Source organism: Prionailurus viverrinus, unplaced genomic scaffold (assembly GCF_022837055.1).
Source record: "Prionailurus viverrinus isolate Anna unplaced genomic scaffold, UM_Priviv_1.0 scaffold_53, whole genome shotgun sequence".
NCBI classification, from domain to species: domain Eukaryota; kingdom Metazoa; phylum Chordata; class Mammalia; order Carnivora; family Felidae; genus Prionailurus; species Prionailurus viverrinus.
In genome coordinates this window covers 1,897,881-1,924,479 of record NW_025927616.1, presented here as the reverse complement: position 1 = coordinate 1,924,479, position 26,599 = coordinate 1,897,881, and the positions used below count along the sequence as shown (strand labels likewise).

At 62.7% G+C, this 26,599-nt stretch overlaps 1 protein-coding gene across 4 annotated transcripts in view; it reads left to right on the top strand.

Moving 5' to 3' along the window:
• The window catches only part of TMEM63A (transmembrane protein 63A), a 29,644-nt gene extending 3,389 nt beyond the window's left edge, over positions 1 to 26,255 (top strand). For 3 of the 4 annotated variants that reach the window (XM_047848166.1, XM_047848169.1, XM_047848168.1), the window contains 22 exons: positions 945 to 1,144; positions 3,624 to 3,703; positions 5,379 to 5,445; positions 6,294 to 6,331; positions 9,547 to 9,689; positions 10,937 to 10,988; positions 11,155 to 11,263; positions 12,589 to 12,659; positions 14,001 to 14,081; positions 14,532 to 14,655; positions 14,742 to 14,875; positions 15,870 to 16,007; positions 17,148 to 17,301; positions 19,369 to 19,475; positions 19,568 to 19,654; positions 20,073 to 20,135; positions 21,747 to 21,909; positions 22,264 to 22,369; positions 23,734 to 23,901; positions 24,560 to 24,675; positions 24,889 to 24,951; positions 25,449 to 26,255. In XM_047848166.1, coding sequence (XP_047704122.1) covers positions 945 to 1,144; positions 3,624 to 3,703; positions 5,379 to 5,445; positions 6,294 to 6,331; positions 9,547 to 9,689; positions 10,937 to 10,988; positions 11,155 to 11,263; positions 12,589 to 12,659; positions 14,001 to 14,081; positions 14,532 to 14,655; positions 14,742 to 14,875; positions 15,870 to 16,007; positions 17,148 to 17,301; positions 19,369 to 19,475; positions 19,568 to 19,654; positions 20,073 to 20,135; positions 21,747 to 21,909; positions 22,264 to 22,369; positions 23,734 to 23,901; positions 24,560 to 24,675; positions 24,889 to 24,951; positions 25,449 to 25,628 — 2,444 coding nt within the window. In that variant the 3' untranslated portion in view covers positions 25,629 to 26,255. The remainder of the gene's footprint in view (positions 1 to 944; positions 1,145 to 3,623; positions 3,704 to 5,378; positions 5,446 to 6,293; positions 6,332 to 9,546; positions 9,690 to 10,936; positions 10,989 to 11,154; positions 11,264 to 12,588; positions 12,660 to 14,000; positions 14,082 to 14,531; positions 14,656 to 14,741; positions 14,876 to 15,869; positions 16,008 to 17,147; positions 17,302 to 19,368; positions 19,476 to 19,567; positions 19,655 to 20,072; positions 20,136 to 21,746; positions 21,910 to 22,263; positions 22,370 to 23,733; positions 23,902 to 24,559; positions 24,676 to 24,888; positions 24,952 to 25,448) is intronic. The other variant, XM_047848167.1, reaches the window with a different exon arrangement.
• Positions 26,256 to 26,599: the final 344 nt, after the last annotated feature.

Sequence of the window (26,599 nt, the reverse complement as noted above, 5' to 3'; positions counted from 1 at the left end):
CAGCCAGCCCGTCCCGGGGGTCGAAGTGGCAGTCACCACCCCAGCCGCATCGCCAGGTAGTCCAAATATCTCCGTCCCTTTTCTTCTGGTCCCCAAGATTTTTGTCCCCGTGGCAGGTTAGAGATAGCAGACCTCGCAGAAGTCCCCTGACAGACGAGTCGGAGCTTGAGGAAGGGTTGCTGAGTTATCGCTCCCGGCTCTCCAGCCACAGACGGTGTGAGGGGGCGCTAATTCGGGGGCCTTCGGGGGCCTTCGATGACAGGGACAAACACTGGTGGTTTCCTAGCTTCCCGGGGCTCCCAGAAGCCTCAGAAAGGAAAGGTCTACGAGCAGCCTGGAGTAACCTGGAGTCGTATTTGCTTTGAAAAGGCCGGGCCTTCCTGTTAGACTGGGAAGGTGGGGGGGGGGGTTCCCTGGGAGGGCGGGGGTGTGCCCCTCCTTCCCACCCGCTTCCACCACCCCCCCTTGCCCTTTCTTGCTGCCCCTTCAGGGCCTTCCTGGAGCTGACATGTGTGTGCGTATTTGGATGGACGTCCCTTCCTCCTGATTTGTTTCTTCCTGCGTTTTCGTCTTTCCCACCTTTATCTCCCTCGTTTCTGTCCCCTGACTGTCTCCCCGAGCCCCCAGGGGCTCCCCGGGGAGGACTTTCCTGGCAGGAGCTCAGGCACCTCTTAGGAGGCAGGCCCCTGTCCCCCCCCCCCCTTCCCTGCTGTGTCCTGATGAGCTGTCCACCGGGCCATCTGACCCTTGGGACTGTTCCCACAATGGGGCTATTCTCCTGGGCTCTGCCAGGCACGCGGGGCCCGGTGCCCGCCTCTCCCTGATGGCTTGCTGCTGGCTCCCAGCACCCAGCGGCCCCTGTGCCCACCTCGGGCCCTGCCAGCGCGGGTGGGGGACCCTCCGGGGACCCCTGGCCCTGACCGTCTGCCCGGTTTGCTCTCCAGGGCGAAGGGGCACGATGAACAACTCCCTGATCCTGGAGCTGTGGCCGTCCAAGGCGGTGTCCGTGCGTGAGCGGCTGGGCATCGGGGACCAGCCCAACGACTCGTACTGCTACAACACGGCCAAAAACAGCACCGTGCTCCAGGGGGTCACCTTCGGGGGCGTCCCCACCGTCCTGCTCATAGACGTCAGTTGCTTCCTGGTGAGTCCCCTCCTGAATCGTGTCCCCCCCTCTCCCCCCGGGCCTTCTGGAAAACTCAGGTATTGGATCAGGCGTGCCCGAGTTCACACATCACCTCTGCCCCTCACCTGCTGTACCCCGGGGAGCCGCGCTCTGCGGGTGGAGAACACGCAGCTGTCCCTCTGGTCACAGAGTCAGCCTGTCGCGTGGTGAGGCCCGTGGAAGGGGTCAGTCCACAGGGACCAGAGGCATGGGCTGGCATAGAGTGGCCGCACCTCCCAGCTTAGAAATGTCACCTCCTGTCCCCCGCTGGGTCCTGGGCCTTTTAGGGGATCAGTCGCGGAGCAGAGGACACAGCTGGGGAAAGGCCCACCTTCGCGGCCTTCAGTGGCCCAGACCTGCCTGTTCCCAGAGGGTCCCCGGTTTGCAGTACGCTGTTCTCCCCTGCGGGTGGTTGGTGGGATTCCCGGGGGCCACGGGGCCCCTTCTTGTGTTCCTGCCTGTGGGGTGGCCGTACCTCCTGCTGAGGGTATAAATGAGTAGCTCGTGCCGGGGAGGGGGTGTCCCCAGGACTCAGATCCGCCCTGTTGCCCCAGGGTTTGCCTCACAGTGGCACCTTAGAGGCTGGCATGGGAACCCACCTGCCGCTCACGTCGCTTTCACGAGAAAGGGCTCTGTGGGGCACCCAGGGGGTTCAGTCGGTCAACCGTCCGACGCCTGATCTTGGCTCAGGTCCTGATCTCACGGTTCGTGGGTTCGAGCCCCACAGTGGGCTCTGTGGTGATGGGGAGGAGCCTGCCCGGGATTCTGTCTCCCTTTCTCTCTGTTCCTTCCTGGCTCGTGCGCTGTCTCTCTCTCTCTCTCTCTCTCTCTCTCTCTCTCAAATAAGTAAACTTTAAAAACATTTATGAGAAGGGCTTTTAGGTGCCAGACAACCCGTTTCTTGAGGTCCACGTGTAGGTTGAGAACACCAGCCTCGGGTGACAGGGGTGGGGGGCCCGGGGGTGCGCCGGTGACGCTGAGGGCTGGTGGGAGTAACGAGGAGGGACGCTGGAGAGTGAGGGTGGACACGGCTGCAGGGGCGCCGGCGAGGGGAGCTGGGCGTTTATCAGGGGACGTGATGGGCGCACACGTGAGCCAGAGCGGCCGGGAGAACATGGGCCCAGGAGACACACACCCCAGGAAGGCAGCAGAGGGGGCGGCGGGGTGGGGGGCGGCGCTTGCCGGACCGCCTTCAGCTTTGTCCTGAGACGTGACTCACCTGCCTCCGGGAATAGTCACCAGCTTCCCTGCCCACCTGGAGACGGTCCCGAAAGGGACGCGGCCCCTGTGGGGTTCTGGCCTCTGGATTCCCTTTAGGGAGACAAACCCACATTTAAAAGGTCAGTTCTGGGCGGCTGAGTGGCCCGGTCGGTTAAGCATCTGACTCCTGATTTCGGCTCAGGTCGTGATCTCCGAGTTCGTGGGTTTGGGCCCCACATTGGGGAACCTGTTTGGGATTCTCTCTCTCTCTCTCTCTCTCTCTCTCTCTCTCTGCCCCTCCCCTGGTTGCTCTCTCTGTCTCTCTCTCAAAATAAATAAATAAACCTTAAAAAAAAAAAAGCTTAGTTCCTAAAAAAACAAGTAAATAAAATAAAATGAAAATAAAATGAAAATAAAACAAAAATAAAAATAAAATAAAATAAAATAAAATAAAATAAAATGAAATGAAATAAAATAGAATGAAACAAAATGAAATGAAATAAAATAAAATAAATGAAATAAAAGCCTGGTTTGTGACCAAGGCTGGCAGGGGTAGGCGAATTGAAAACGGCTCTGTGTCACCCTCCCTGACCCTTGAAGGGCGGGGGTCTGTCCAGGCAAGACTGGGTCTGAGGACGGCCAAGGTGAACGCGGAGGAGGTGGTGTGGAGCTTACATATTTTACAGCTGGACGGGGTTTAGAGCGATCGGCTGAGGGCCCCAGGCTGTGGAGACCGAGCTGCCAGAGTCCAGGCTCCTCGGTGGGCACTGTCCCCCCTCCGGGCTCCATGCTGGCGTCCTCGGGGCTTGCCTGGGGGAGCGCCCGGCTCGGCCTGGGGGAGCTCTGCTTCCTCGCTCTGTAATTAAGTGCAGTCCTGTGTAAGAGAAAGGAAGCGGGTTCCTGGGTGGCTGTGAGGCCTGGTCTCGCCTTCCTGCTCAGGAGCACTGAGGGCCGATCAGCGCAGGGTCGGGGGGGTGGGGGTCCTGGCTGTTGCTGCCCTGAGAGCAAAGAGCGGGGCCGATGCTCGTGGTGAGGAGGGCGCCGGGGCCAGCTCAGGGCCGGGCTCGTGGCCTCTGTGCCCTGGCATCGGCGACAGGCGCTCGTGAAGACGTCGGACGGTTGAGCTGTGTGGCCTCAGGCGGCTCGGTGCCCTCTCTGGGCCCTTGTAGCCCCGCTGGGTTCAGGCTGGTGGGCTTTGCCCCTAAGGCGGGTGTGTCTAATGAGAAGTCACTTTACTTGGTTTCTTTTCTCCTGTCAGTGTTTGATCTTGGTGTTTTCCATCATAAGAAGGAGATTCTGGGATTATGGCCGTATCGCCCTGGTGTCAGAAGCAGACAGGTAACCAGGACATGTCACCTCGAGAGTGTGAGTGTGTGTGTGTGTGTGTGTGTGTGTGTGTGTCAGTCACTGGGACGGGGCTGGGGGCCCACGTGTGATGCTGACACTACGTTGTGTTCACTGAGCACATCCGTCCGCCAGGCCTGGGTCAGAAGCCGTCTCTCCTCACCACAGGTGCCTCTCCCACGGCCGTGGCCGTGGCCGTGGCCGTGGCCGTGGCCGTGAACCTTGTTGGAGGAAGTCTAGTTGCTTTACACGCTCGGGGCTTTCGTTATCAGCTGAGAGGGATGCCACTCTTCTTCCTCACGCTGAATGTTGAAAGAATGTCCCTTCTCTGACATGAGTTAGCTGGGGGCTGGGGGCGAGGCGAGCCCCCGGGAAGCTGCTCCTGTCCCCGCTCAGGGTCAGCGTGGGCTGGTGGCCCTCACTCAGCCAGCGTCGGGTGAGTCTGGTGCAGCAGGGACCCCCTTGGCTGGACGTCACCTGGGCTCCGCTGGCTGCTCACGACTCCTCAAGGGGGGACCGTACTCTAGGTCCGCACCCTGGCGTCTCCAGCCCCGGCTGGCTGTCGCACGGCCTGGGACCTGGTGTCAGATGCAGGACAGGAAGCAGTGGGGGGAGACACCCCTGTGGCCAGGCTCCCCCCACCGGGCCGCTCGGCTTCCCCGGGCTGACCTCCACCCTCGCTGCACAGGCGTTGGACTGTGGTCTCTGTGCGAGGCACGGGCCGCCTCCTGCCTCCTGGGTCCTGGCGTTTGCGAAAGCCCGAGGGTGTTCACCTTGCCCCGAGGGATTCTTGGGAGCCTTAGACAGTTTTGGGGGGACTCTGGGGACGTGATGTGTTTGTGGCACCCCGAGTCCCAGGAGGGGCCGTGCACTGGAAAGGTACTGAGCCTGTGAACCCCAGGAGGCCCCGCTTCCTCCCTGGCTGCAAGGCCGGGGTCAAGTCCCCACCTTCTGGGGTTTCTCTCCTCCTGTCCCCTGTCCCCCGCAGGGCACCCGGAAGGTCAAATGAGAGAGCTGCCTGTGAAGGCTTTGAAAGTCAAGGTTCTTCCTGTCTTCTGCCCCTGCGAGTGAGGTTTTGGAATCGGTTCTAGAAAACTGGAAGTGAAAATGAACATAATTCACACACCTCAACCAACCCCCCGCACACAGGGCAGGAGAGGGGAGCCCCCCCCCCAGCATTCAGACGCCCGCGCTCCCATTTTCTTGTCCCTGAAAGTGGGGTGCAGCTTGTCATCAATGGCGGTCACACTTCAGTCTTTCTCATCGGTTCATAAGATTATGATGTCCCTTGCAGTCAGTGGTGGTGTCGATTTGATAACACGAGGTTAATCTGACGTGCCGGGAGACGTATCGCAAACGTCAACAGTCTGAAGTCCCCTTGGGTGGGCCCGGAGCCGAGGCCCCAGGGTGCGGGGCGCGGGGACGGCCTGCCAGTGCCCTGACCCCTTGTCACCCGGCCCACGTAACGCGGGGGTTTCGCGTCTTGCACGCCCAGGTGCGGTCGCCGCCCTGGTGGGTGTGTTTCACGGGCTGAATTAGATCTTGTCCCAGACTTGGAGGAAGGCCGCAGCTTTGGTCCCGGGCTCTAAGGGATGGCGGAATACCGGACGGAGGTTTTCAGACTTCGAAAAAGGATTTCCTGGCATTTTTTTCCCTTTTGTGTTCCCAGCGACTCCAGGTTCCAGAGACTGTCATCGTCATCCTCTTTTGGGCAACAAGATTTTGAAAGCGAGCTGGTTGGTATCGACGGGACAGGTGTGGCTGTGCCCGTGGTGGGGGCGGGGCAGGGCAGCCGGGTACCGGTTCAGGGGCCGACTTGGCCCCCCGCGTCCTGAGTGGCAGGTGCTGGTGGTGAGCCCCCTGGACTTGGGACGGACCGCAGGGAAGATGCAGTGAGGAGGCCCAGGGGGTGACACGGGGTTAACTCTGAGGCAGGGGCTCCCGAGTCCCCTGTGGTCCCAGTGCTCGGCTCTGATCACACGCGGGGATCTGTGTGACGGTTCATTGCTGACGTGCCTGCTGGCGGCGAGTCAGAGGTGGGCAGCCCAGCCGGGTTCCCCGGCACCTGACCCTGAGGAGGTGCCCAGCGGGCCAGGGTCCAGCCCAGCTTTGGGGGCGGAGGGGTTACGATCAAGAGACGCAATGGACAGTCAGCCGACAGACCCTCTTCCCTCCGGAGTCCCACCTGGGGGGGGGGGGGCCTGTCCCATCCGTGAGGCTTGTTTCCTTGTGTCCGTCCTGCGTCTCGGTCAGCACTGCGGGCGATCCAGCAGAACAGTTCCAGAACCGCTCTGAGCTCTCACCGGCTCTCGGTTCAAGTTCAGGCCTCAGCCCTGGAGCAAACGGTCAAAACTTGAGAGGTTTTTACGAGCATTCCAGGCACAGGGTGCGTGTCCCAGAGGACTGGGGGCCGGTGGACTCTGTCGCCTTGGGGACAAGCCGTAGCCTTTGCTGGATTTGGGACAAAAGCGCTGCTTTTATATAACGGGAGGTTAGATGGTTAGTGACCGTCAGAGGAGGTGATTCTATCCGCCTCCCGGGGACAGAGATGCTCAAAGCTAATCCCTGATCTCTCCGTTCCCAGGGATGCTGTCCCTGGCTGACTGCCATCTTCCGTCTGCAGTGAGTACAGCGGGTGTGTGCGTGAGTGTGGGTGGGTGTGTTAGCGGGTGGGCGCGCGTGTCTGCCTGTCTTTCCTCGGGTGGCTTTGCCTCTGCGCTTGGCCAGCGAGGAGGAAAGGAGCCGGAATGCCTGATGCCGAGATGGGTCCCTAGATGCTTCTGGGTTCGAGGCGGAGCCTCGTGTGGGGGCCGGGCACGCAGGTGGCCCACGCGGCCTGCACAAGCCACCTTCCCCCTCGCTTTGGGCGGGGACGACCGCTCTTAGTGTCTAACACTAGCACAGCTGGAAGGAGGCTCTTCCGGGTCTTTGAGCGCAAAGCAGAGGAATGACGGTGGCTTTGCACCTTCAACTCCTCCGGTTCCAAGTTTCCTTGTTGCTAACGTTGGGGGCCCGTGGGGAGAAATCCTGTGAAGCTGGGAGCGGCTGGGAGCGGAGGAGGCGCGGTTTCGGAGGGGGTGAAAGAGGAGGGCCTCTTAGAATTGATGAGATGCGGTGGTTGCAGGACGTCGGGTACGTCCCCCTCCCCGGGCCTCAGTTTCCACGACTGTAAGAGGGGCCCAGGCGACGCAGCGGGAGAGGTGGGTCGGCCGGCCCCTGCCTGCCCACCGCCGCGAAATCACGTCACTGGGACGCGTTTCCTCCTGACGCGGCAGGTCACTCCGAGCGCGGGTCCGTCGCACACAGAGAGGATTTTAGGTCTCCTAGAGCCTCCCCTGACATGTGCCCACGGCGGGTGCCCCTTGGGGGGTTGCGGCCTGTGGCCACTGCGGGGTGGGGCTCAGGCCGCTCCCCTGTCCCGGCGGTGGGGACCCCACTCAGCCTCGGTTGAGCGGGGCGGCGTGAGGCACGCTGTGTCGTCATTTCACGGTAACCCGCAAAGGCTGTTGGCAGATCTGCTCTGTACCCCTCCTCCCTCCACCCCTCCTCCCCATTCCCCCTCCTCCCCCCACACCCGCTCCTCCCCACACCGCCCTCCTCCCCACAGACCCTCCTCCCCATACCCCTTCCCCTCCTCCCAACCCCCCTTACCCCTTCCCGCTCCCCATACCCCCCTTCTCCCCCATACCCCCTCACTCTCCCCATACGCCCCCTTCTCCCCCCATAACCCCTTCCCCTCCCCATACCCCCCTCTCCTCCCCATACCCCCTTCCCCTCCCCCAACCCCCCTCTCCTCCCCATACCCCCTTCCCCTCCCCCAACCCCCTTCCCCTCCCCATGCCCCCCTTCCCCTCCCCATACCCCCTTCCCCTCCCCATACCCCCTTCTCCCCCATACCCCCTTCCCCTCCCCATACCCCCTTCTCCCCCATACCCCCTTCCCCTCCCCATACCCCCCTTCTCCCCCATACCCCCTTCCCCTCCCCATACCCCCCTTCCCCTCCCCATACCCCCCTCTCCTCCCCATACCCCCTTCCCCTCCCCATACCCCCTTCTCCCCCATACCCCCTTCCCCTCCCCATACCCCCCTTCTCCCCCATACCCCCTTCCCCTCCCCATACCCCCCTTCCCCTCCCCATACCCCCCTCTCCTCCCCATACCCCCTTCCCCTCCCCATACCCCCTTCTCCCCCCATAACCCCTTCCCCTCCCCATACCCCCCTTCCCCTCCCCATACCCCCCTCTCCTCCCCATACCCCCTTCCCCTCCCCATACCCCCTTCTCCCCCCATAACCCCTTCCCCTCCCCATACCCCCTTCCCCTCCCCATACCACCCTCCCCTCACCCCCTTCCCCTCCCCCCAACCCCCTTCTCCCCCCCATGCCCCCCTTCCCCTCCCTGTACCTCCTTCCCCTCCCCCCAACCCCCCTTCCCCTCCCCATACCCCCCTCTCCTCCCCATACCCCCTTCCCCTCCCCATACCCCCTTCTCCCCCCAACCCCCCTTCCCCTCCCCATGCCCCCCTTCCCCTCCCCATACCCCCCTCTCCTCCCCATACCCCCTTCCCCTCCCCATACCACCCTCCCCTCACCCCCTTCCCCTCCCCCCAACCCCCCTTCTCCCCCCCATGCCCCCCTTCCCCTCCCTGTACCTCCTTCCCCTCCCCCCAACCCCCCTTCCCCTCCCCATACCCCCCTTTCTCCCCATACCCCCCTTCTCCCCTCCATACCCCACCCTGTTCCGTGCCCCACCCCCCCAGTTCCCTCTGCTGGCACAGGCATTTCTCTGGAGGGGGGGCTGTCACTGGTACTCTGAGTGTCCCCACTTTGTCCCTGTAACACTGTATCAGACACTGGGACTCCCTGTGTCCCTGTAACACTGTATTAGATATGTTTTCAGTGTCCACTCCTTCCTGTTGCAGAAAGGATACTTTGACTGTTTTAAGGCCACAGTTGCGTTCTAACAGCTGCTCGCGGCCAGCATCCCCTCAGTTTCCTTGGCTTTGCCTTCCTGGCAAGACAGGGAGTCGGTCAGAGGTGTGTCTCCAGAAAACCTGTTGACCAAAGAAAGTCGGAAGTCGCCCGGGTTAGGTTTGGGCCCCCATCCTGTTTGTTTAGTGCGCACGGTTGGGGCAGGGCAGGTGCTTTCTGGCAGGTGATTGGGAAGTGCAGCCGGTGTGGTCAGGTGCAAAGCTCTGTCCTCCGGTAAACAGCACGCAGGGTAACGTCCGTCAGCAGGCTGGCTTCTGAGCATCCGCCCGGTGCCCGCCCGGCCTGGCGTGCCCCCCTCGCCGCCCGCCGTGTGGCCCGTGGCTCCCGCCGGCCTCCACCTCTCGGATCTGCTTTGGTGCCGTGACACCTGCTTCTCTTAGCACTGCCCGCGCAGAATTTTCCTGCTTTTCTGGAAGCCGGACCCTCAGGGAGACCCCCCCCCCCTTCCCTCTGTGGCATTCTGGCTGTCAGCGCCTGGAATTTTCCAGGTCCCCAAGGGGGCCGGAGCGTCCAGATAGGGCAAGGAGGAAAGGGCGGAGCCCCCGTGAGGCCAGCAGGACACAGGGAGGGGGCCGGGCGGCAGGGTGGGGAGCCCGGAACGATTGACGTGTTGACAGAAGCGGAGGGGCGGCGGGACCTCCCCCTGCGCACGTGTCTGCAGGGATGCGGGCAGCAGGTGCGGGGGGGGGGGGGGGGTGCGGGGCGCTGGGAAGGAGGCTCTGGGCTTGCCCTGCCTCTGCCCTCCCGAGCTGTGCGACCGAGAGCTTGGTGTCCTGGGATGCGAGGAGATGGGACGGCCCGGCCCGGCCCTGCCGCTCACCCGGGTCCCCTGTGCGTGTCTTGGGCAGCGATGACCAGATTCTGGAGCGGTGTGGGGAGGACGCCATCCACTACCTGTCCTTCCAGAGACACGTCATCTTCCTGCTGGTGGTCGTCAGCTGCTTGTCCCTGTGCGTCATCCTGCCCGTCAACCTCTCGGGTGATTTGCTGGGGTAATGTCCCCTCGTCTTGTGTGACTCATAGCCCGGGGTGGGGTTGGGGGGGGTGGCTCGTGGGGCTGGGGCGGGCCCAGGTGTCAGGAGGCCTCGGGGTGACTCCAGAACGTTCCCCTCTGCCTGGCCGTGCCTCTCAAGAGGCACACCCCCCCCACCGGACCTGAGCCTGGGCCAGGAGCTGGGCCCCCGGTGTGAGCTTCGGTTCTAAGTAAGGGGAATAAAACCCCAAGACTTGTAGGATCGGGGGCCTTCGGAGAGCGTTTCATACTTTCCTTCCCCCACGCGATCACGATCGGGAGGCCTCGGTGAGTGGGTGTGGAAGATGTTCGTGACACTCGAAGTCACAGCCTGGAACCGTGTGTCCTGCCAGTGCGGGAGGCCGGCTTCCAAAATGCCAAAGAATCCGCTTCCTCCTCCCTCCCTCCCTCCCTCCCTTCTTCTCTCCCTCCTCCCTTCCCTCCTCCCTCCCTCCCCGCCTTCCTCCCTCCCTCCCTTCGCTTCCTCCCTCCCTCCCTCCCTTCTCTTCCTGCCTCTCCTCCCTTCTTTCCTCCCTCCTCCCTCCCTCCCTTCTTCTCTCCCTCCTCCCTTCCCTCCTCCCTCCCTCCCCGCCTTCCTCCCTCCCTCCCTTCGCTTCCTCCCTCCCTCCCTCCCTTCTCTTCCTGCCTCTCCTCCCTTCTTTCCTCCCTCCTCCCTCCCTTCTTCTCTCCCTCCTCCCTTCCCTCCTCCCTCCCTCCCCACCTTCCTCCCTCCCTCCCTCCCTCCCTCCCTCCCTCCTCCCTCCCTCCCTCTCCTCCCTTCCTCCTTCCTTCCCCTCCCTTTCTCCTTTCTCTCTTTCTCTCCACCCAACACGGGGCTGGAGCTCACGACCCCGAGATCCAGAGTCACACACTGTGCTGACGGAGCCAGCCAGGGGCCCCCACGAATCCACTTCTCATGCCCAGGGATCCCCAGCTCGGTTTTGGGACCCGTTCAGGAGGATTTCAGATTCTCAAGGAATGTCACAAGAATCTCAAAGCGAGAGAAATTCCGATTGTGACTTACCCACGCGGCGGGTCGGGAAGAGGTTGTCGGGTAACGCGGGGCCTTGGGTTGGTGCAGCTCTGAAAAGACCGGACGGCCGGTCCCTGTCCTCTGACGGGCCTGGCCGTCTCGTGCTTCCTCAGAGACCCACGGACCGAGGCGGGCCGCCCCCGTCCCCCTTCCCTAGTGTGACCCTAGGACTAAGTGTCTTGCTTGTCTGCAGACAAAGACCCTTACAGCTTTGGGAGGACGACCATCGCAAACCTGCAGACGGAGTGAGTACGGGGCGGGGGGCCAGGGCTTCGCGGGCACTGCCCGCCCCGGGCAGTTCTGCTGTGCGGGGTGGGGGTGGGGGTGGTTAGGAGACGTGGAGGGCCCGCCCCCCCCCCAAACCCCACCCTGTGCGGGAGCCGGGCCCTGATGGCAGGTGTCCCCGCTCAGCGATGACCTCCTTTGGCTGCACACCGTCTTTGCCGTCGTCTATCTCCTCCTCACCGTGGGCTTCATGAGACACCACACCCGGTCCATCCAGTACCAGGAGGAGAACTCGGTGAGCGAGGTGGGGAGGGTCACGGGTGGGGCCAGAGCGGCGCCTTGACCCGGCCCGTTGCCAGGACACGGGAGCTGTGCGCTTAAAGGGGCCTCTGTGGGACCTGGCTGGCCTGTTTGTGCTCACGGTTGACTTCAGCTTTTCGTTCATTCGTTTGTTAATTTTTTTTTATTTCATAAATTTCTTTTTGTTTAATGTTTATTTGTTTTTGAGAGAGACAGAGACAGAATGCGAGTGGGTTAGGGGCAGAGAGAGGGGGAGACACGGAATCCGAGGCAGGCTCTGGGCTCTGAGCCATCGGCACAGAGCCCGACGTGGGGCTCGAACCCACGAACGGTGAGATTGTGACCCGAGCTGAAGTCGGACGCTCAACCGGCTGAGCCACTCAGGCGCCCCAATTCATTTGTTATTTATTTATTTAAAAAAAAAATTTTTTTTTTTTTTTCAAAGTTTATTTATTTTTGGGACAGAGAGAGACAGAGCACGAACGGGGGAGGGGCAGAGAGAGAGGGAGACACAGAATCGGAAACAGGCTCCAGGCTCTGAGCCATCAGCCCAGAGCCCGACGCGGGGCTCGAACTCGCAGACCACGAGATCGTGACCTGGCTGAAGTCGGACGCTTAACCGACTGCGCCACCCAGGCGCCCCCAAAAAAATTTTTTTTTCAACGTTTATTTTTGGAACAGAGAGAGACAGAGCATGAACGGGGGAGGGGCAGAGAGAGAGGGAGACACAGAATCAGAAACAGGCTCCAGGCTCTGAGCCATCAGCCCAGAGCCTGACGCGGGGCTCGAACTCCCGGACCGTGAGATCGTGACCTGGCTGAAGTCGGACGCTTAACCGACTGCGCCACCCAGGCACCCCCATTTGTTATTTTTAAGGTTTTTATGTGTTTATTTTTTGAGAGAGAGAGAGGGAGAGATAGCACGAGCAGGGGAGGAGCAAAGAGACAGGGAGAGAGGACCCCAAGCAGGCCTTGCCCTGTCAGCACAGAGCCCGATACGGGGCTCGATCCCATGAACCGTGAGATCGTGACCTGAGCCGAAATCAGTGGTCGGACGCTTAACTGACTGAGTCACCCAGGTGCCTGACATTAGCTTCTAAAATTTTTCTGATTAGGGGCATCTGGGGGGGGTCAGTCGGTTAAGCATGTGAGGGACCCCCTCCGGGCTCTGCCAGGGGAGCACCGGCCCCTCCGAGCTCTCACTGTGTTCGTGGGGAGGGGCGGGGCTGGGTGGGCTTGAACAGGGCGGAAACCCTGGGCCCACCTGGGGACTGGCGTGCCCTGGGGTGACATCCCCCGCCCCCATGTGTGTCTCTGGCAGGTGAGGCGGACCTTGTTCATCACGGGACTCCCCCGAGACAGCAAGAAGGAGACGGTGGAGTCCCACTTCCGGTGAGCAGGGCTGTGGCCCCTCCAGGCGGGGCAGGTGCCTCAGGCGGGCGCTCTGTCTTCTCTTTGGGCGCCCAGAGACTTGGCGAAGGGCCCGGCCCTGCCATGCGAGCATCCCATGGCCGCCGTGTGCCAGCCCTGCTGTGGAAGGCTTCTAGAAGGCTGGGGTCTAGAAGGCCTGTCCACTGCAGGCCGCCCCGGGGGACCACAGCAGCTAGAGCACAGGCCAGGGTGTAGGTGCAGAGAAACAGCTCAAGGGCATGAGCGGGTCTCCGAGGGGGGGGCCTGTGCTGGGTGCCAGGGGCCTGTGCCAGGGTGTCTCTGGAGGGAGCACCTGCACCAAGGAGTCCTGCGGTGGAGGCAGAGGCAGGGCTCCTCTAGGGGAGGCCGTGTGTCTGTGTGTGTGGGGGGGTACCAGGGATGCAGGGGAGGGGGGTGTGGAGCAGGAGAGGGGAGGGCAGGTGCAGAGGCCCCGGGACCCCGGCTGGAGGGCTTGCCCCGGGCGGCGAGCCGAGGCTTCAGTCCGAACGCGCCCCTCCCAGTCCCGCAGCCACTAACTTGCAGCGGGGACTCGGGGTGACCACGGTGTAACTCAGCACTATTTGCGGACGACGGCGATTCATAGAAACAGAGAGCGAGTGCCTGATTTTGCGTGTCTGGTGGGCAGGGAGCATCGTTCAGCGGCCACTGGTGCCCGGCTGCCTGGATTCACATCTGGGCTCCGACAGCCACTCGCGGTGTGACCTTGGGCACAAGTCGCTTAACATCTCCGGCCCTTATTTTCCTCATCTGTGACATGGGGGCAGAACCTCCCAGGCTATGGTGAGGACGGCATAGTGAATACCGTGGGAGCACCCGGCCGGTGTGAGTCCACACACGGCACACTTGTGAGGGTCGTACTACGGTTGTTAACGCGGGTGTAGACGTTTGCTAGGCTGCGAGCCCCCTGCGTTCATTGAACCTGAAAGGTCTGTGATCTTCAAAAAGGGGCCACACGCTGGGTAGGATTTCCGCACGGTCCAAGGTAGGCGTGAGCCAGAGCAGACGATAGCGCTCTTCCTCCGGGTGGGTGAAGGAGGTCACGAACCGGATTCATCTGGCCCCACACGCGCCCGCTGACGTACAGCCGAGCGGGCATGAGCCTGTCAGTTTCAGGCGATTGCTTTCCTGCTGTTAAAAAAACAAGGCCTCTTTGTGTTGAATTTCAAAATTTCACCCTTTGTAAAAAGACGAAAGGAAAGAGGTTTCTGTGGGCACCGAAAAATACCCTCGGGGACTTGGGGGGGGATCTCTCCTGCCGGGGGCGGGGGCGTTCTCTTCTCCAATGGCCTGCCTTGCACACAGGGACGCGTATCCCACGTGTGAAGTGGTGGACGTACAGTTGTGCTACGACGTGGCCAGGCTGATTCACCTGTGCAGGGAGAGGTGAGCGGGGCTGGTCGGCGGCCGGAAGCCTGGCCCTCCCTCCTGGGCCGCCCACCCTGCTGCCTCGCTGCTGGCGGGGGGCCTGGGTGGAGCCCCCGGGGGGAAGGCAGGAGGGGGGCTCTGCCCCTTTCTTGTTTGGAAAGCTGACCCCCTGGGGCGCGGGGGGTGGGGGGCTCAGTCGGTTAAGCGTCCGACCCTTGGTTTCGGCTCGGTTCGTGAGTTCGAGACCCGCGTCGGGCTCCGCTTGGGCAGCGCGGATCCTGCTTGGGATTCTCTCTCCCCTGCTCTCCGCCCCTCCCCGGCTTGCACTCTCTCTCTCTCCCTCTCTCAAAATAAACTTAAAAAAAGAAAGCTGAGCTCCTGGGCCTGGCGGTTGGACAGTGGGCGTGGGGTCTGTGCCGCAGGGTTATGGTGACTCTGACGTGTGCCCCCCTACCCCCACCCCTGCAGGAAGAAGACAGAAAAGAGCCTGACCTATTACACGAACCTGCGGGCGAAGACAGGCCAGTGGACCCTCATCAACCCCAGGCCCTGCGGCCAGTTCTGCTGTTGCAAAGTGCCGGGGTGCGAGTGGGTGAGGGCCCGGCCCCCGGCGGGAGTGCCACGGGGTCCCCGCCGCCCGCACAGGGCCCGTGGTCACGAGGGGGTGCGTGTCCTCAGGAGGATGCCGTCTCCTACTACGCGCGCATGAGGGACAGGCTGCTGGAGAGGATCGCGGACGAGGAGCGCCGGGTGCAGGAGCGGCCCCTGGGCATGGCCTTCGTCACCTTCCGGGAGAAGTCCATGGCCACCTAGTGAGTGGGGCGCGTCCGGGGCCCTTTGTCCCCTCCAGGTGACTTACGACCCGCCCCTGGGACGGGCTGGGGCTGGGGCAGGCCACACTCCCCCCATCATCCCAGCCCGGGTGCGTGTGACACGCGCGGGGTGATGCTCGCGCGAGGCGAGTCCCTCGTGGGTTGACATGGCCTCACCCCCGGGCCGAGCTCCCACCAGCCGTGCCAGGGAAGGCGTCCAGCATTCTGCCGCCCCCCTTCAGATGTCCACTCTGGACCGCAGACGATCTTCTGTGATGGGCTTTCCGTCGCACAGATGCACAGACCCCAGGCACTGGGGGTCTCCCTGCTGCAGAGCTGGGGGCCCCGGGGCCAGGCTGCGGAGCGCACGTGGGCCCCAGCACGGGGCTCTGGCTCCTGGAGTGGCGTCACGCCTGGGGTGGGGGATGCAGGCGGCCATACAAGTGCCCCTTCCCTGCCCTTTCTGCGGGCACCGCACACCCGGGAAAAGTCCCCTGCAGCCAGGCCAGAGCCAGGAGGGGCTCGTGGAAAGGGGGGCGTGCTGAGGCAGGAGTGAGGGGCATGGAGACGGCGGGGGTCCAGGTGGCAGTCCGGGGGGGCCCTGGGCGTCAGGGTGGGAAGAAGTGAGGACAGCGAGGCCCTGGCCCGGCCACGCGGTGTGTCCGTGGCCCCGGCTTCCTGGGCGGCCGGGGGTGATGATGGCGCAGGGAGCAGCCGTGGTCCAGCGGTGCAGCGGCCAGACGGGGTGCGCACCTGAGCCGGAGAGCCTCGGGATCCTGATGCGGGGGCAGGAGTGACCCCCGGCTCGCCGCGTGGTCCTGAGGATGAGGCCAAGTCCTCCCCGTGAGCCGTAGCAACGGCTAACCTAGTAACCTGCTGATAGAGCAACGGCCCGGGGCCCCGCGGCGCCCACCCTCACTGGGTCCTCTCTGCGCGTGTGTGCGGTGCCCCTGGTGTCTGGGCCACGTCCACGTCTGCTCTTCCTTCCTGGTAGCATCCTCAAAGACTTCAACGCCTGCAAGTGTCAGAGCCTCCGGTGCAAAGGCGAGCCCCAGCCGTCCTCCTGCAGCGCGGAGCTCCGTATCTCCAAGTGGACGGTCTCCTTTGCCACGTACCCCGAGGACATCTGCTGGTGAGGCCCCGGCCCTGGACCGGGGAGCGGGGAGGGGCCCCAGGCCGGGCATCACAGGTGCGAGCCGGCCTTCAGGGCCCCCCACCATAGCTCCTGGCTCCCCTCTGGGCCTGGGGTGGGCGTGGGGGGATGCGTCAGGTGGCGGGGGGGGGGCTGTCCACACCCGGCACTGCGCTCCAGTGATGCCCCCCGGCATCCGGGGTGTCCGGGAGCCACGTCTATAATTTCCAGTTTCCTTTCGGCCGCGTTGAAAAAGTAAAAGGAAACTGTTCAACTTAATTTCATGATCTCTCTCTCCCTATATATCCGAAATATTATCACGCTAACGTGATCAGTTACCTTGTAGTGGAGATGCGTCTCTTTTTCATACTTAGTAGCTCTGAAGTCCGGCGTGTATGTTCTCTTGAGTCGGACCAGCCCCGGTTCAGGGCTTGGTAGCCCCTGGCTGCCGTATCGTGTGGCGTTAGGTCTAGCCCGGGGACACGCTGCTGAGCTCAGCCGCGTCCACGGGGGCCGTTGGTGAGCCTTGAGCACAGTGCCGGGGGTGAGGGCAGCCCCAGCAGAGCCCCCAGCGTGGCTGGCCTCAGCTCCCCGCCCAGAGTGAGCTTTGGGAGCATCTCCATGGCTCCGAGCTGGCCTCTGATGGTTCATAGGGCTTCCCAAACGTGGGGGCAGCGTGCTGCTGTGTTCTCGGTGGGGTGAGAGGCCAGCATGGCCGCCGTGGGGCCTGGGCACTGCTGTCCCCTCCCTCCCTCCCCCTGCGTGCACCCAGCCCCCGGCCCCGTGTCGCTGGTCACCAGTCCTTGCGGACATGGCCGTGTCTTAGCCTCGTTCTGTCTGTCTGGGTGACCGTGGAGTCCCTTTGGTGGGTTCTGGCCCCGGGGCTGTGGCCGGGGAGCCGTGTGAGCGGTGGATAACCTGTTTTCCCTCTGAACTCAAGGGGACCCCGCATTTGACCTTGCTGGAGCTGAAGGTCGGTACAGAGGGCTCACCTGTACTCCTGGCGTCGAAGTGCCTCAGTCTGGTCTCTCGCCAGGCCTCGATGTGACCTGCTGACCCACCTGGGGGCACCGGGGGCGTGGTCGGCAGCCCCGCCTGAGGGGGTCTCAGCCTCCAAGCCTGTGTTTCCCCCCCCCGCAGGAAGAACCTCTCCGTCCAGGGCTTCCGCTGGTGGCTCCAGTGGCTGGGCATCAACTTCACTCTATTCGTGGGGCTCTTCTTCCTGACCACCCCCGCCATCATCCTGTCCACCATTGACAAGTTCAATGTCACCAAACCCATCCGTGAGCTCAACGTGAGTGACCACACTACAAGCCCGTCCTGCAGGGCTGGGGACGAGAAGGCGTGGGGGGGGGGGGGGCGGTGGCTGGAGCCCAGGGACATGGGGGCTGAACCAGGAGCTGTGCCTTTCAGCTCACGTCCGTGCCTTTAGGCCTTGAGCAGGTGTGGCCACATTTACGACACTGGTTTACGACATGCGCGCGCCCATGCGTGTTTGCGAAATCAATCTGAACGTTCAACGGTAGGGTCGTGTAAGCTGAACGGCACATACTGATGGAAAGTTAAGTATCTGTTACATAATTGTCGACTCGTTGATTCTAGACAGGCAACAAATGATTATTTAAAATCTTAGACGAATCGAGACAACGAAACGCTTCCTGAACTGGGCTCTGCTTGAAAACAATATTGGTTTCCCCAGGGCACCTGGGGGCTCAGGCGGTTAAGCGTCCGACTCTTGGTTTTGGCTCAGGTCGTGATCTCACAGTTTGTGAGATCGAGCCCCTGTGTCGGGCTCTGAGCTGATAGCGTGCAGCCTGCTTGGGATTCTCTCTCTCCTGCTCTCTCTCTGTCCCTCCCCTGCTCACTCTTTCAAAATAAATAAATGTAAAAAAATTAAAAAAGATACTGATTTCCCATAATTGGCTCTGTTGAAATATCCCCCTAAATCTTTTTTTTTTCTCCAGTTCCACTTGGCATTCAGTCAGTCACGCTCAGGGCAAGCATGCGGGGCTAGAAGGCGTGAGGGCCTCGCTATGCCGTTCCCCAGCTGACGAATTCCGAACCCTGGGTTTTCATCCCAAAGCTGGGGCAGAGGCACCTGCTGGATGATCCTTGCGGGGTCTGGTGATGGTGACCACATAAGCTGCTGTGTGGCCCAGGCCTTCTTACCCGACTCGGTGTATAACAATAATAACCCCTTGCGCACATTAAGAATTTTGTTTATCTTTAAAAGCGTGTCAGTGTTCACGCCTTTGCGCATCTTTGCATGTATGGCCAGGTCTGTTCTTTTGAGGGTGGAATCGGCCAAGTGGAACCCTCTTTGTTGATTCTCCCTAAACCAGTTTCGGTTTCTTATGGTAAACCAAGAATCTACAGATATCTGCAACACTGTTCTAAGAACAGGACCCTCCTGGATCTCATTCTGTCCGTTTTCTACAGTTCATTTACTCTCGTCTCATTCAATGGCATTAAAAACATTTTTTTAATATTTATTTTATTTTTGAGAGAGAAAGAGAGACAGAGTGCGAGCAGGGGAGGGGCAGAGAGAGAGGGAGACACAGAGTCCGAAGCAGGCTCCAGGCCCTGAGCTGTCCGCACAGAGCCCGACGCGGGGCTCAAACCCACAAACCGCAGATCGTGACAAAGTCGGATGTTTAACCAACTGAACAACCCAGGCGCCCCTCGATAGCATTTTTTAAATTTTTTGTTTGAGAGCGTGCATGGGTGGGAGGGGCAGAGAGAGAGAGAGAGAGAGAGAGAGAATCTCAAGGAGACTCCAGGCTTAGTGCAGAGCCTGACGTGGAGCTCGATCCCACGACCCTGGGATCATGACCTGAGCCGAAGTCAGACGCCCAACCGACTGAGCCGCCCAGGCGCCCCAGTATGCAGCTTTTTAAAAATGCCCGTTTTATCAGGGAAAGTAGGCAGCTCGTGTGATTGCACTAGTGAGCATATCAGGCACAGGCGGAGTAAGGTCACTGCTGGGTGGGAGGGAGCTGAGCGGGCAGGCCTCCTGGGGAGGCCCTGGCTTCCGTGTTCCCACTCGCCCTTGGTTGCGCAGAGGGGAGCTGGCAGTGGGGGTGGGGGGGCGCGGTCGCTCTGGGCAGTCAGACAGGTGGAGATCGGTTGTAGGTGAAGTTACTTTCTCTGCTCACCCAGCCCTACTAACACCGAGCGCCGTTCTGGTCTGTTCGGCCAACGGCACGGGACACCTGCTCTGTATGGGGCACAGCGTCGGCCCTGGGGGGCAAGGCAAGGGCGACCGGGAGTTCCCGGAGTCGCCGTGACAGCAGGTCGTGGCCTCCAAGCCCCCGTGGCCACAGCCCCTCCACCTGTGTCTTCTGTGGGCCGTGTTTTGCAGGACCCGGTCATCAGTCAGTTTTTCCCGACCCTCCTCCTGTGGTCCTTCTCAGCCCTGCTCCCCACCATCGTCTACTACTCCACGCTGCTGGAGTCTCACTGGACCAAGTGAGTGAGGACGTTCGCCCGACGGCGTCCGTGGGCGCCCAGCGGGGGTCTTGGGGGGGCACCGGGCAGGGCTCACCTCTGACTTCCTGCAGGTCAGGAGAAAACGAGATCATGATGTCCAAGGTCTATATATTCTTGATCTTCATGGTGCTGATCCTGCCGTCCCTCGGCCTCACCAGGTACGCGTCGTCACCTCCTGCCCCGAGTTCACAGTCAGGGTCTGGACGGCTCCGTCCCCAAGTGGTTTTAGAGGATGCGGATCCCTGACGACACTTAAGCTGGTCCCTCCCACTTGGGGTGCCGTTGGGCGGCAGGCTCACGGATTGTTCTGGAGATCCGATCTCTCTTCCTTAAAAAGAAGCTTGAAGACGACATTTCCGCCCAGGGGGAGGGTCGAGTCACGGCTGTGTTGATTTTAAGGGAGGGGGCCGCCGTTGGAGCAGCCCCTCATAGGCTGCTCTGGAGTGGGGGGCACCTTAGACGACAGATGGGGGTCCCGATGTCCCGCCTGCTGGTGAGAGCAGGGAAGAATGAAAACGGGTCGCGATCACCTGGAGGGCTGGACATAAATTCTTACGGGATTCATGTTTCTTCCAGTCTGGATTTTTTCTTCCGCTGGCTCTTTGACAAAACTTCCTCCGAAGCCTCTATCAGGTTGGAGTAAGTATCTGCCGCGTTACGTTTTGGAGCCGCGGTCCCAGGGAGAGGTCCCACGGGGGCTCGGCCGTGGCTGTGCTGGGGCTGGGGGCGCGGCGGCCCGTGCCCGGCACAGACGTCTCCTCCTGAGGCCATCGGGGCCGGGGAAGCCCCCGGCGCCTGGCAGGGCTGAGGCCACCCTGTGGGAGCTGACCCGCTTTGTGCCATGTGTGCAGAAGTGTGGTTAATCTTTTAGGCTGAAACTCCATCAGGGGCAGTCTTGTTCATTCTTGGAAACTCACTTACTTACTGAGAATGGAGCCGCTCGGGGAGAGGGAACCCGTGGGTCCCAGTGGTGCCGGGGAGGCGGGGGTGGGGATGGCCGCGCGGCTGTGTGGTTGGGCCCGGGCCCCGTTTACCCCCAGAGAACAGAATTAAACCTGTCTCTGGGGTGTGTCCCCCTGAGAGGGCGTTGCGGGCTAATGCTTTATTCTTTTTCTCATTGAACCTTTACGACAAGCTGTGGGGGTAGGTGCCATTGTTTCTCCATTTTATGGATGGGGAGACTGAGGCTCAGAGATGTTGGAATTAGCTTGCCCTGGGCTACCCAGCCCGTTAACTCGGCCTGAGCCCCGACTGCCCTACCCTTTGGGCCCTAATACCGGCCCCCAGCCTTGGCATTGACTCGTCCAACCCAGGGTTGGTAGGAAGGCTGGCCGCGTTTCCTGGAAAGATTAGACCGAATTATTCCACGTGGGTTCTTGCTGGTCAGGCTGAGGGCTCGGGGGCTGGCGGCCACAGGCGGGCACCCACACACCCGGCCAGCTCCTGTCTGGGTGGACCGTGGCTTCCAGATGGCCAGATCCGGCGCTCGGGGCTCGGCCCTCACCTTCATGAACCATCAGCCACGTCTGACACATCGTCACGCCTTCGTCCGCGAAGGCCCTGTCCCGGTTCTCTCCCCCTCGCGGGTTCTCCTGCGTCCCCCTGACGCCAGTGGCCCTGCTCTCAGTGGCCTCAGCTGGACCCCGGCCTTCGTGCCCCCGTGCTCCCGAGTTGGAGCCTGCGGGCCCCGTGCACCCGCGGCCCCGCTCCCAGGGCTGCCCACGAGCGTCTGGCTGCTCCAGCCGAGGGGCCCTGGGGCGCCTGTCCCCTCCGTGCCCTCCCCTGCCGCACCTGGTCCGCCAGCACCTCTCCGGCCACCCCTGTGCAGCCCCAGCCCTCCCTGCACGCGTGCCCTGCGTCTCTCTGGCCCGCGGCCCCCCCGCCCTGTCGGTGCGCACGCCCCGCACCTGCCGAGAGCCGCGCTCTGCCCGGTTCCTGGATGCTTGTCCTTGCCCTCCTGCTCTGCGAGCACGGGTCTCACCTCCTTAGGCCTCTCTGGCGGCCCGGGTAACGGGGGGAACGTCGCCCTTCCTCTGCTCCGGTTCCTCCGAGCACACGTCACATCTGGCACGCTGTGTGTCCCCTTTACTGGGATGCAGGCTCCCGCAGGGCAGGGGCAGGGCCCCCCTTTCATCTCTGAGCCTGGAACACGGGAGCGAGCGTCCGCACCAAATGCAGGGGCTCCGCTCCCGCCCCGCCGAGCGCCCCTCCCGGGGCGGGAAAGAGGCTCACAGCCTGGCCGCCCCCCAGGTGCGTCTTCCTGCCCGACCAGGGCGCCTTCTTTGTGAACTACGTCATCGCCTCGGCCTTCATTGGCAACGGCATGGAGCTGCTGCGGCTGCCGGGCCTGGTCCTCTACACCTGCCGCATGGTCGTGGCCAAGACGGCCGCCGACCGCAGGAACATCAAGCAGGTACACCCCGCCCCCCTCCACGGGGCCGGTGATCACCCAGGAGGCGCGTCCTGGGGGGGGATGCACTCTGCACCTGTCCTCTGCGTAGACGCGGGACTCTCGGGCCTGCTGCGTAGACCCGATTGGAGCAAGGGAAACACTGAGAGCACGAGACTCCTTTACCCTGGGCGGCCTGGGTGTGAGGCGAGCGGGGCCGGAGAGGTCCGTGCAGACGGCACCCGGGGTGGGCTGGAGAGGTCCGTGGGGCAGGGGGCAGCCGTGAGCCTCCCGTCTCCAAAGTCCTCCCCTTACGGCCCCCGTGGCGTGGGCGGGTGGCGTCTGGAGCAAACCCTGCGCTCTGCCCTCTCGGCACAGAACCAGGCCTTCCAGTACGAGTTCGGAGCCATGTACGCGTGGATGCTGTGCGTCTTCACCGTCATCATGGCCTACAGCATCACCTGCCCCATCATCGCGCCCTTCGGTGAGTGTGGCCCCCGGGGGCGGTGGCTGACCCCTCGGGGCACCCTAGGGGTGCCCCCCGCACACTGAGGACTTCTGCAGCGCCCGGGAGCCACAGGGACATCCCTGGTCCTGCTGGCCATCCCTGGTGGCGCCCTGATCCCAGCGTCCGGGAGCTACCGCCTGGCTCGCAGGTGACTGCGCCGCAGGGCGGACGCGCTCTGAATGTGTGCGCTCCGCGGGTTGTCACTCGTACCGCTCGACGCATCTCGTTTGTGGCCCCTTTCACACTCAGCGTGACACGAGTGAGGAGTAGAGCCAGGATCTGAGCTGAGGACTGTTTGACTTTAAAGACCGAGGTCTTGCAGCTAAAATAAACGTGAGGAACTGCAGACGGGTGGAAGATTCTAGAAGGAAGTAGAACACCCAGCACACTGTTGGCACTGCAGCTGAGGTTTAGGGGCGGGAGGAGGTTTTAGTTTTCCGTTTACTCTTGAACTATTTAAAAAATCAACAGGTTTACTTTTTTTTTTTTAGCGTCTGTTTTTGAGAGAGACAGAGCGCAGGTGGGGGAGGGGGGGAGAGAGAGGGAGACACAGAATCTGAAGCAGCTCCAGGCTCTGAGCTGTCAGCACAGAGCCTGATGCGGGTCTCGAACTCACGAACCGTGAGATCATGACCTGAGCTGAAGTCGGACGCTCAACCGACTGAACCCCCAGGTGCCCCAAAAGTACTATTCTTTGAAAACAAAACAGGGACACCCGGCTGGCTCTGTCGGTGGAATGTGTGACTCTTGGATCTCAGGTTGTGAGTTCAAGCCCTGCGTTGGGTGTAGCGATTACTTAACAATAAAACCTTTAAAAAAAAAATAAAAAACAAAACAAAATTTTAAAGATCCTGACATAACAGAAGCACATCCACCTTGTGTGCCGCCCCTGGGGCAGGACCCTCCGGCATCTGCTGACTGAGGAGTGCGGAGGGTCAGCTGGAGCCGGGAAGGGAGGGAGAGAGGGAGCCCGGCAGGACGGTGGGGGGCTCGCGGGGGAGGGCCCGGGCAGAGGTCGGGCCAGACATCCGGTACAAAGTAACTTCTTTCTGCGAAATGATCCTAGAATGTCTGTTTTCCCTAGGGACAGAATGACAGCTGCCTTTTGCTCCTTGGGGGTCAGGGAGAAGCTGGGAGAGGGCGGGGGAGAGAGCGAGCGAGCGAGCGAGCGTGAGAGCACGCCCGAGCTGCCGGGATCTGCTTTGAGCCCCACTTTGCCTTTGTGTAGTCAGATGGCGGACCAGCCCGGCCCCGCGGACAGATCGATGCCCCGGGAGGGAGGGGGCACGGGGGCCCCTGGGGCCCCGCCAGGCTTGCTGCTCACGGCCCCGTGTCCGCAGGCCTCACCTACATCCTGCTCAAGCACCTGGTGGACCGTCACAACCTGTACTTCGCCTACCTCCCGGCCAAGCTGGAGAAAAGGATCCACTTAGCGGCCGTCAACCAGGCCTTGGCCGCCCCCATCTTGTGCCTCTTCTGGCTCTATTTCTTCTCCTTCCTGCGCCTGGGTGAGGGGCCCTCTGACCAGGGCGGGGTGGGGGCGGGTGGCGGCCCTCGGCCTCCTCTTTCCGCATCCACGCCAGCCCAACAGCATCCGACCCGGTGTCCAGCTGGAACGCGGTACCCGGGCTGAGGGCTGGCTGGGGACAGCGCCGACGCCCCGGTTCCCGAGCTGGCCTGAGCCCGGGGAACCCTGGAGGAGGCCGCGTCGCTCGATAAGCCTTAGAAGGCAGTCCCTCTGTGAGCTCCGCAGGGGCTGAACCAGAGGGGACGGGCAAGTGGGCCCAGATTGCTCTTTGGGGGGTGGGTGTGGAGGAGGGAAAATGGACACTCTTCGGGAAAAGAAAAAGGCAGACAGGACGTGACGTAGCCCCGGCCAGTTGGGGGAGCCTCCGTCCCGCCTGGCCCAGGATGCTGGAGCCTGGAGGGGGCTGACCGTTGGCACAGGCCATTGACTCTGTGTCCCAGTTCCTGCAGTCCAACCGGGGGCGAGGCCAACAGGTCCCTCTGTCCAGCTATGAAGACACCACCCCAGCTGCTGGAGGGCGGGGGGCAGGGGGGGAGGCTCTTTTCTTTCCTTTCTGCCCGAGGGAGAGGTCACGCACGGCTCCTGCTGCAGACGTGGCCCCTCTCCCCCCACCGAGGCTGGCGTCCCTGTGCCCCCAGGTCTGAAGGCCCCCCTCACCCTGTTCACCTTCCTGGCCGTCCTGCTCACCATCCTGGTCTGCCTGGCCTACACCTGCTTCGGATGCTTCAAGCACCTCAGCCCTCTGAACTACAGGGTAAGGGGCACCTCGTCCCAGCGCGTGCAGCTTCTCCGTGGGGCAGGCCTGGGGCTGGGGTGCGCCCTGCGCTCCCCGCCCCGGCCCCTGCTGCCGGGAGCCTGGCACCAGCTGGTGCTCTTATCCCGAGCGGTGCCGGTCTGTGTGCTGGGAGGGTGATCGTCCGGGAAGGGCCGTTTGGTCTCTCATCGCGAGTTTCTGCTGTGTCTGCAGACGGAAGAATCGGCCAGCGACAAAGGGAGCGAGGCCGAGGCCCACAGGCCACCGCCGTTCACGGTGAGTGTCCCCGGGCGACGTGCCGAGCATCTCCTGTCCAGACAGAAGGGCCCCGACCGCGTGGCAGCCACGTTCCTACGTTGAGGTCACGGGAGAGGGCATCCCGGTCCCGCGGGCTGGATGTTTCACCGGGCGCCCTCCTCCCTTCCCGGCGTGGCTAATGCCCGCTGCGGCCTGCTGCGTGAAGCCCCCGGGGTCCTGCTCCGGGTCCCTGACAAGAGCCAGGGCTGGGACAGAGACCCTGTCAGCAGCGGCCTTCTCTCCAGCCGCTTCAGGCGCTCTGATGGGTGTCAGTCCTTGGACCAGCCCCAGGGAGACGGTTCTCAGATTCACTACCCAGGGGGTGCACCTGCCTCCGCGGACGAGGAGACGGGCAGGCGGGTGGCGGAAATGCCTTTCTCAGCCAGGCTCTGGGGGAGGGGCCGGCGGGGGGGTGGGGGGGAAGAATCTCGTGCCCAGCCCCCGCTCCAGGGGCTCATGCCCCCGTATGTCGGCAGCCCTACGTGCCCCGGATTCTGAGCGGCTTGTCCTCGGAGAGAACGGCCCTGTCCCCACAGCATCAGCAGACTTATGGCGCCGTCTGTGACATCAGTGGGACCGTCCTGGGGCAGTGTCCCGCCCAGGGCCTTGCGGACAGCGACAGTGACAGCAGGCCGGCTGCCTACCAGGAGGCCTGAGGGCGGCCGGGCCAGGCTCCGAGGACGTAGAGGAGGAGACCCAGGTGGAAAAGTGGCTTGACTCGGGCCCCAACCAGGCCCAGGACTACTTTGACCTGTGTGAAGCACACCTGCTCTGGGAAGACGGACCCAGAAAGGTTCCCCGGGCCCTTGGTCGAGGAAGACAGGGCGGGGCCGCCACGCAGGGAACGGCGGCCTTTCTGGTCACAGCAGCGGGGAGGGGGGCCGGTGCGTGCGGGGGACTCTGTGCGTCTCCGGGTCCCCCTTCTGCATAAATGTCCCGGCTCTGTAGCTGGGACACATCCCTGGTGACTCCGCAGGACCACATGTGGGAACGGTGCCCCAGCAGCCCCTGCGGCTGTCCCAGGTACCCGGGAGGACACAGCGGAGGACTGCTCCTCTGTGAGGACGGACTGCCCACCACTTCTGGGCACACACCCAGCTGATAACCAAAGAGCCTGCGCGCAGCTCCGGGCGGGTTCCTTCCAGACCCCCCCATCCCCGCATCCAGCCGTCTCCCACCCATGGGGGCTGCACCGCGGGAGCAGGGAGGGGCCAGGCTCCTTGTTTCTGTATCACAAGGGCAGGAGGACCACGAATAAAGCGCTCATTCGGCCAGACTGGTGAGGTCAGGGCCCCATCTACCTGCTCCCTCGCAGGCTGGGGCTAGGGCTCCCAGTGCTCCCAGTGCCCTGGAGCCAGGGGGAAACCTGAGCAGGGCAGGGGGGAGGAGGAGAGGGTGTCTGCCCCTAGCTGGGCCAGGCACCACCCTTAAGCTGTGAGGACAGGTGGCCCCTTGCCTTTTTTCTCCCCGTGGGACAGGGACTCCGCTCTGGGCACCTGTCAGAGAAGCAGCCTCTCACTGCTATCAGGGGGCACCAGAGGCCCAGGGGGCCCTTGTGCACAGGGTGGGTGGGTGGGGGCGGGGGGTGGCTCCATCCTGCAGGGGCGAGGCTGGGGCTCCATCTGGC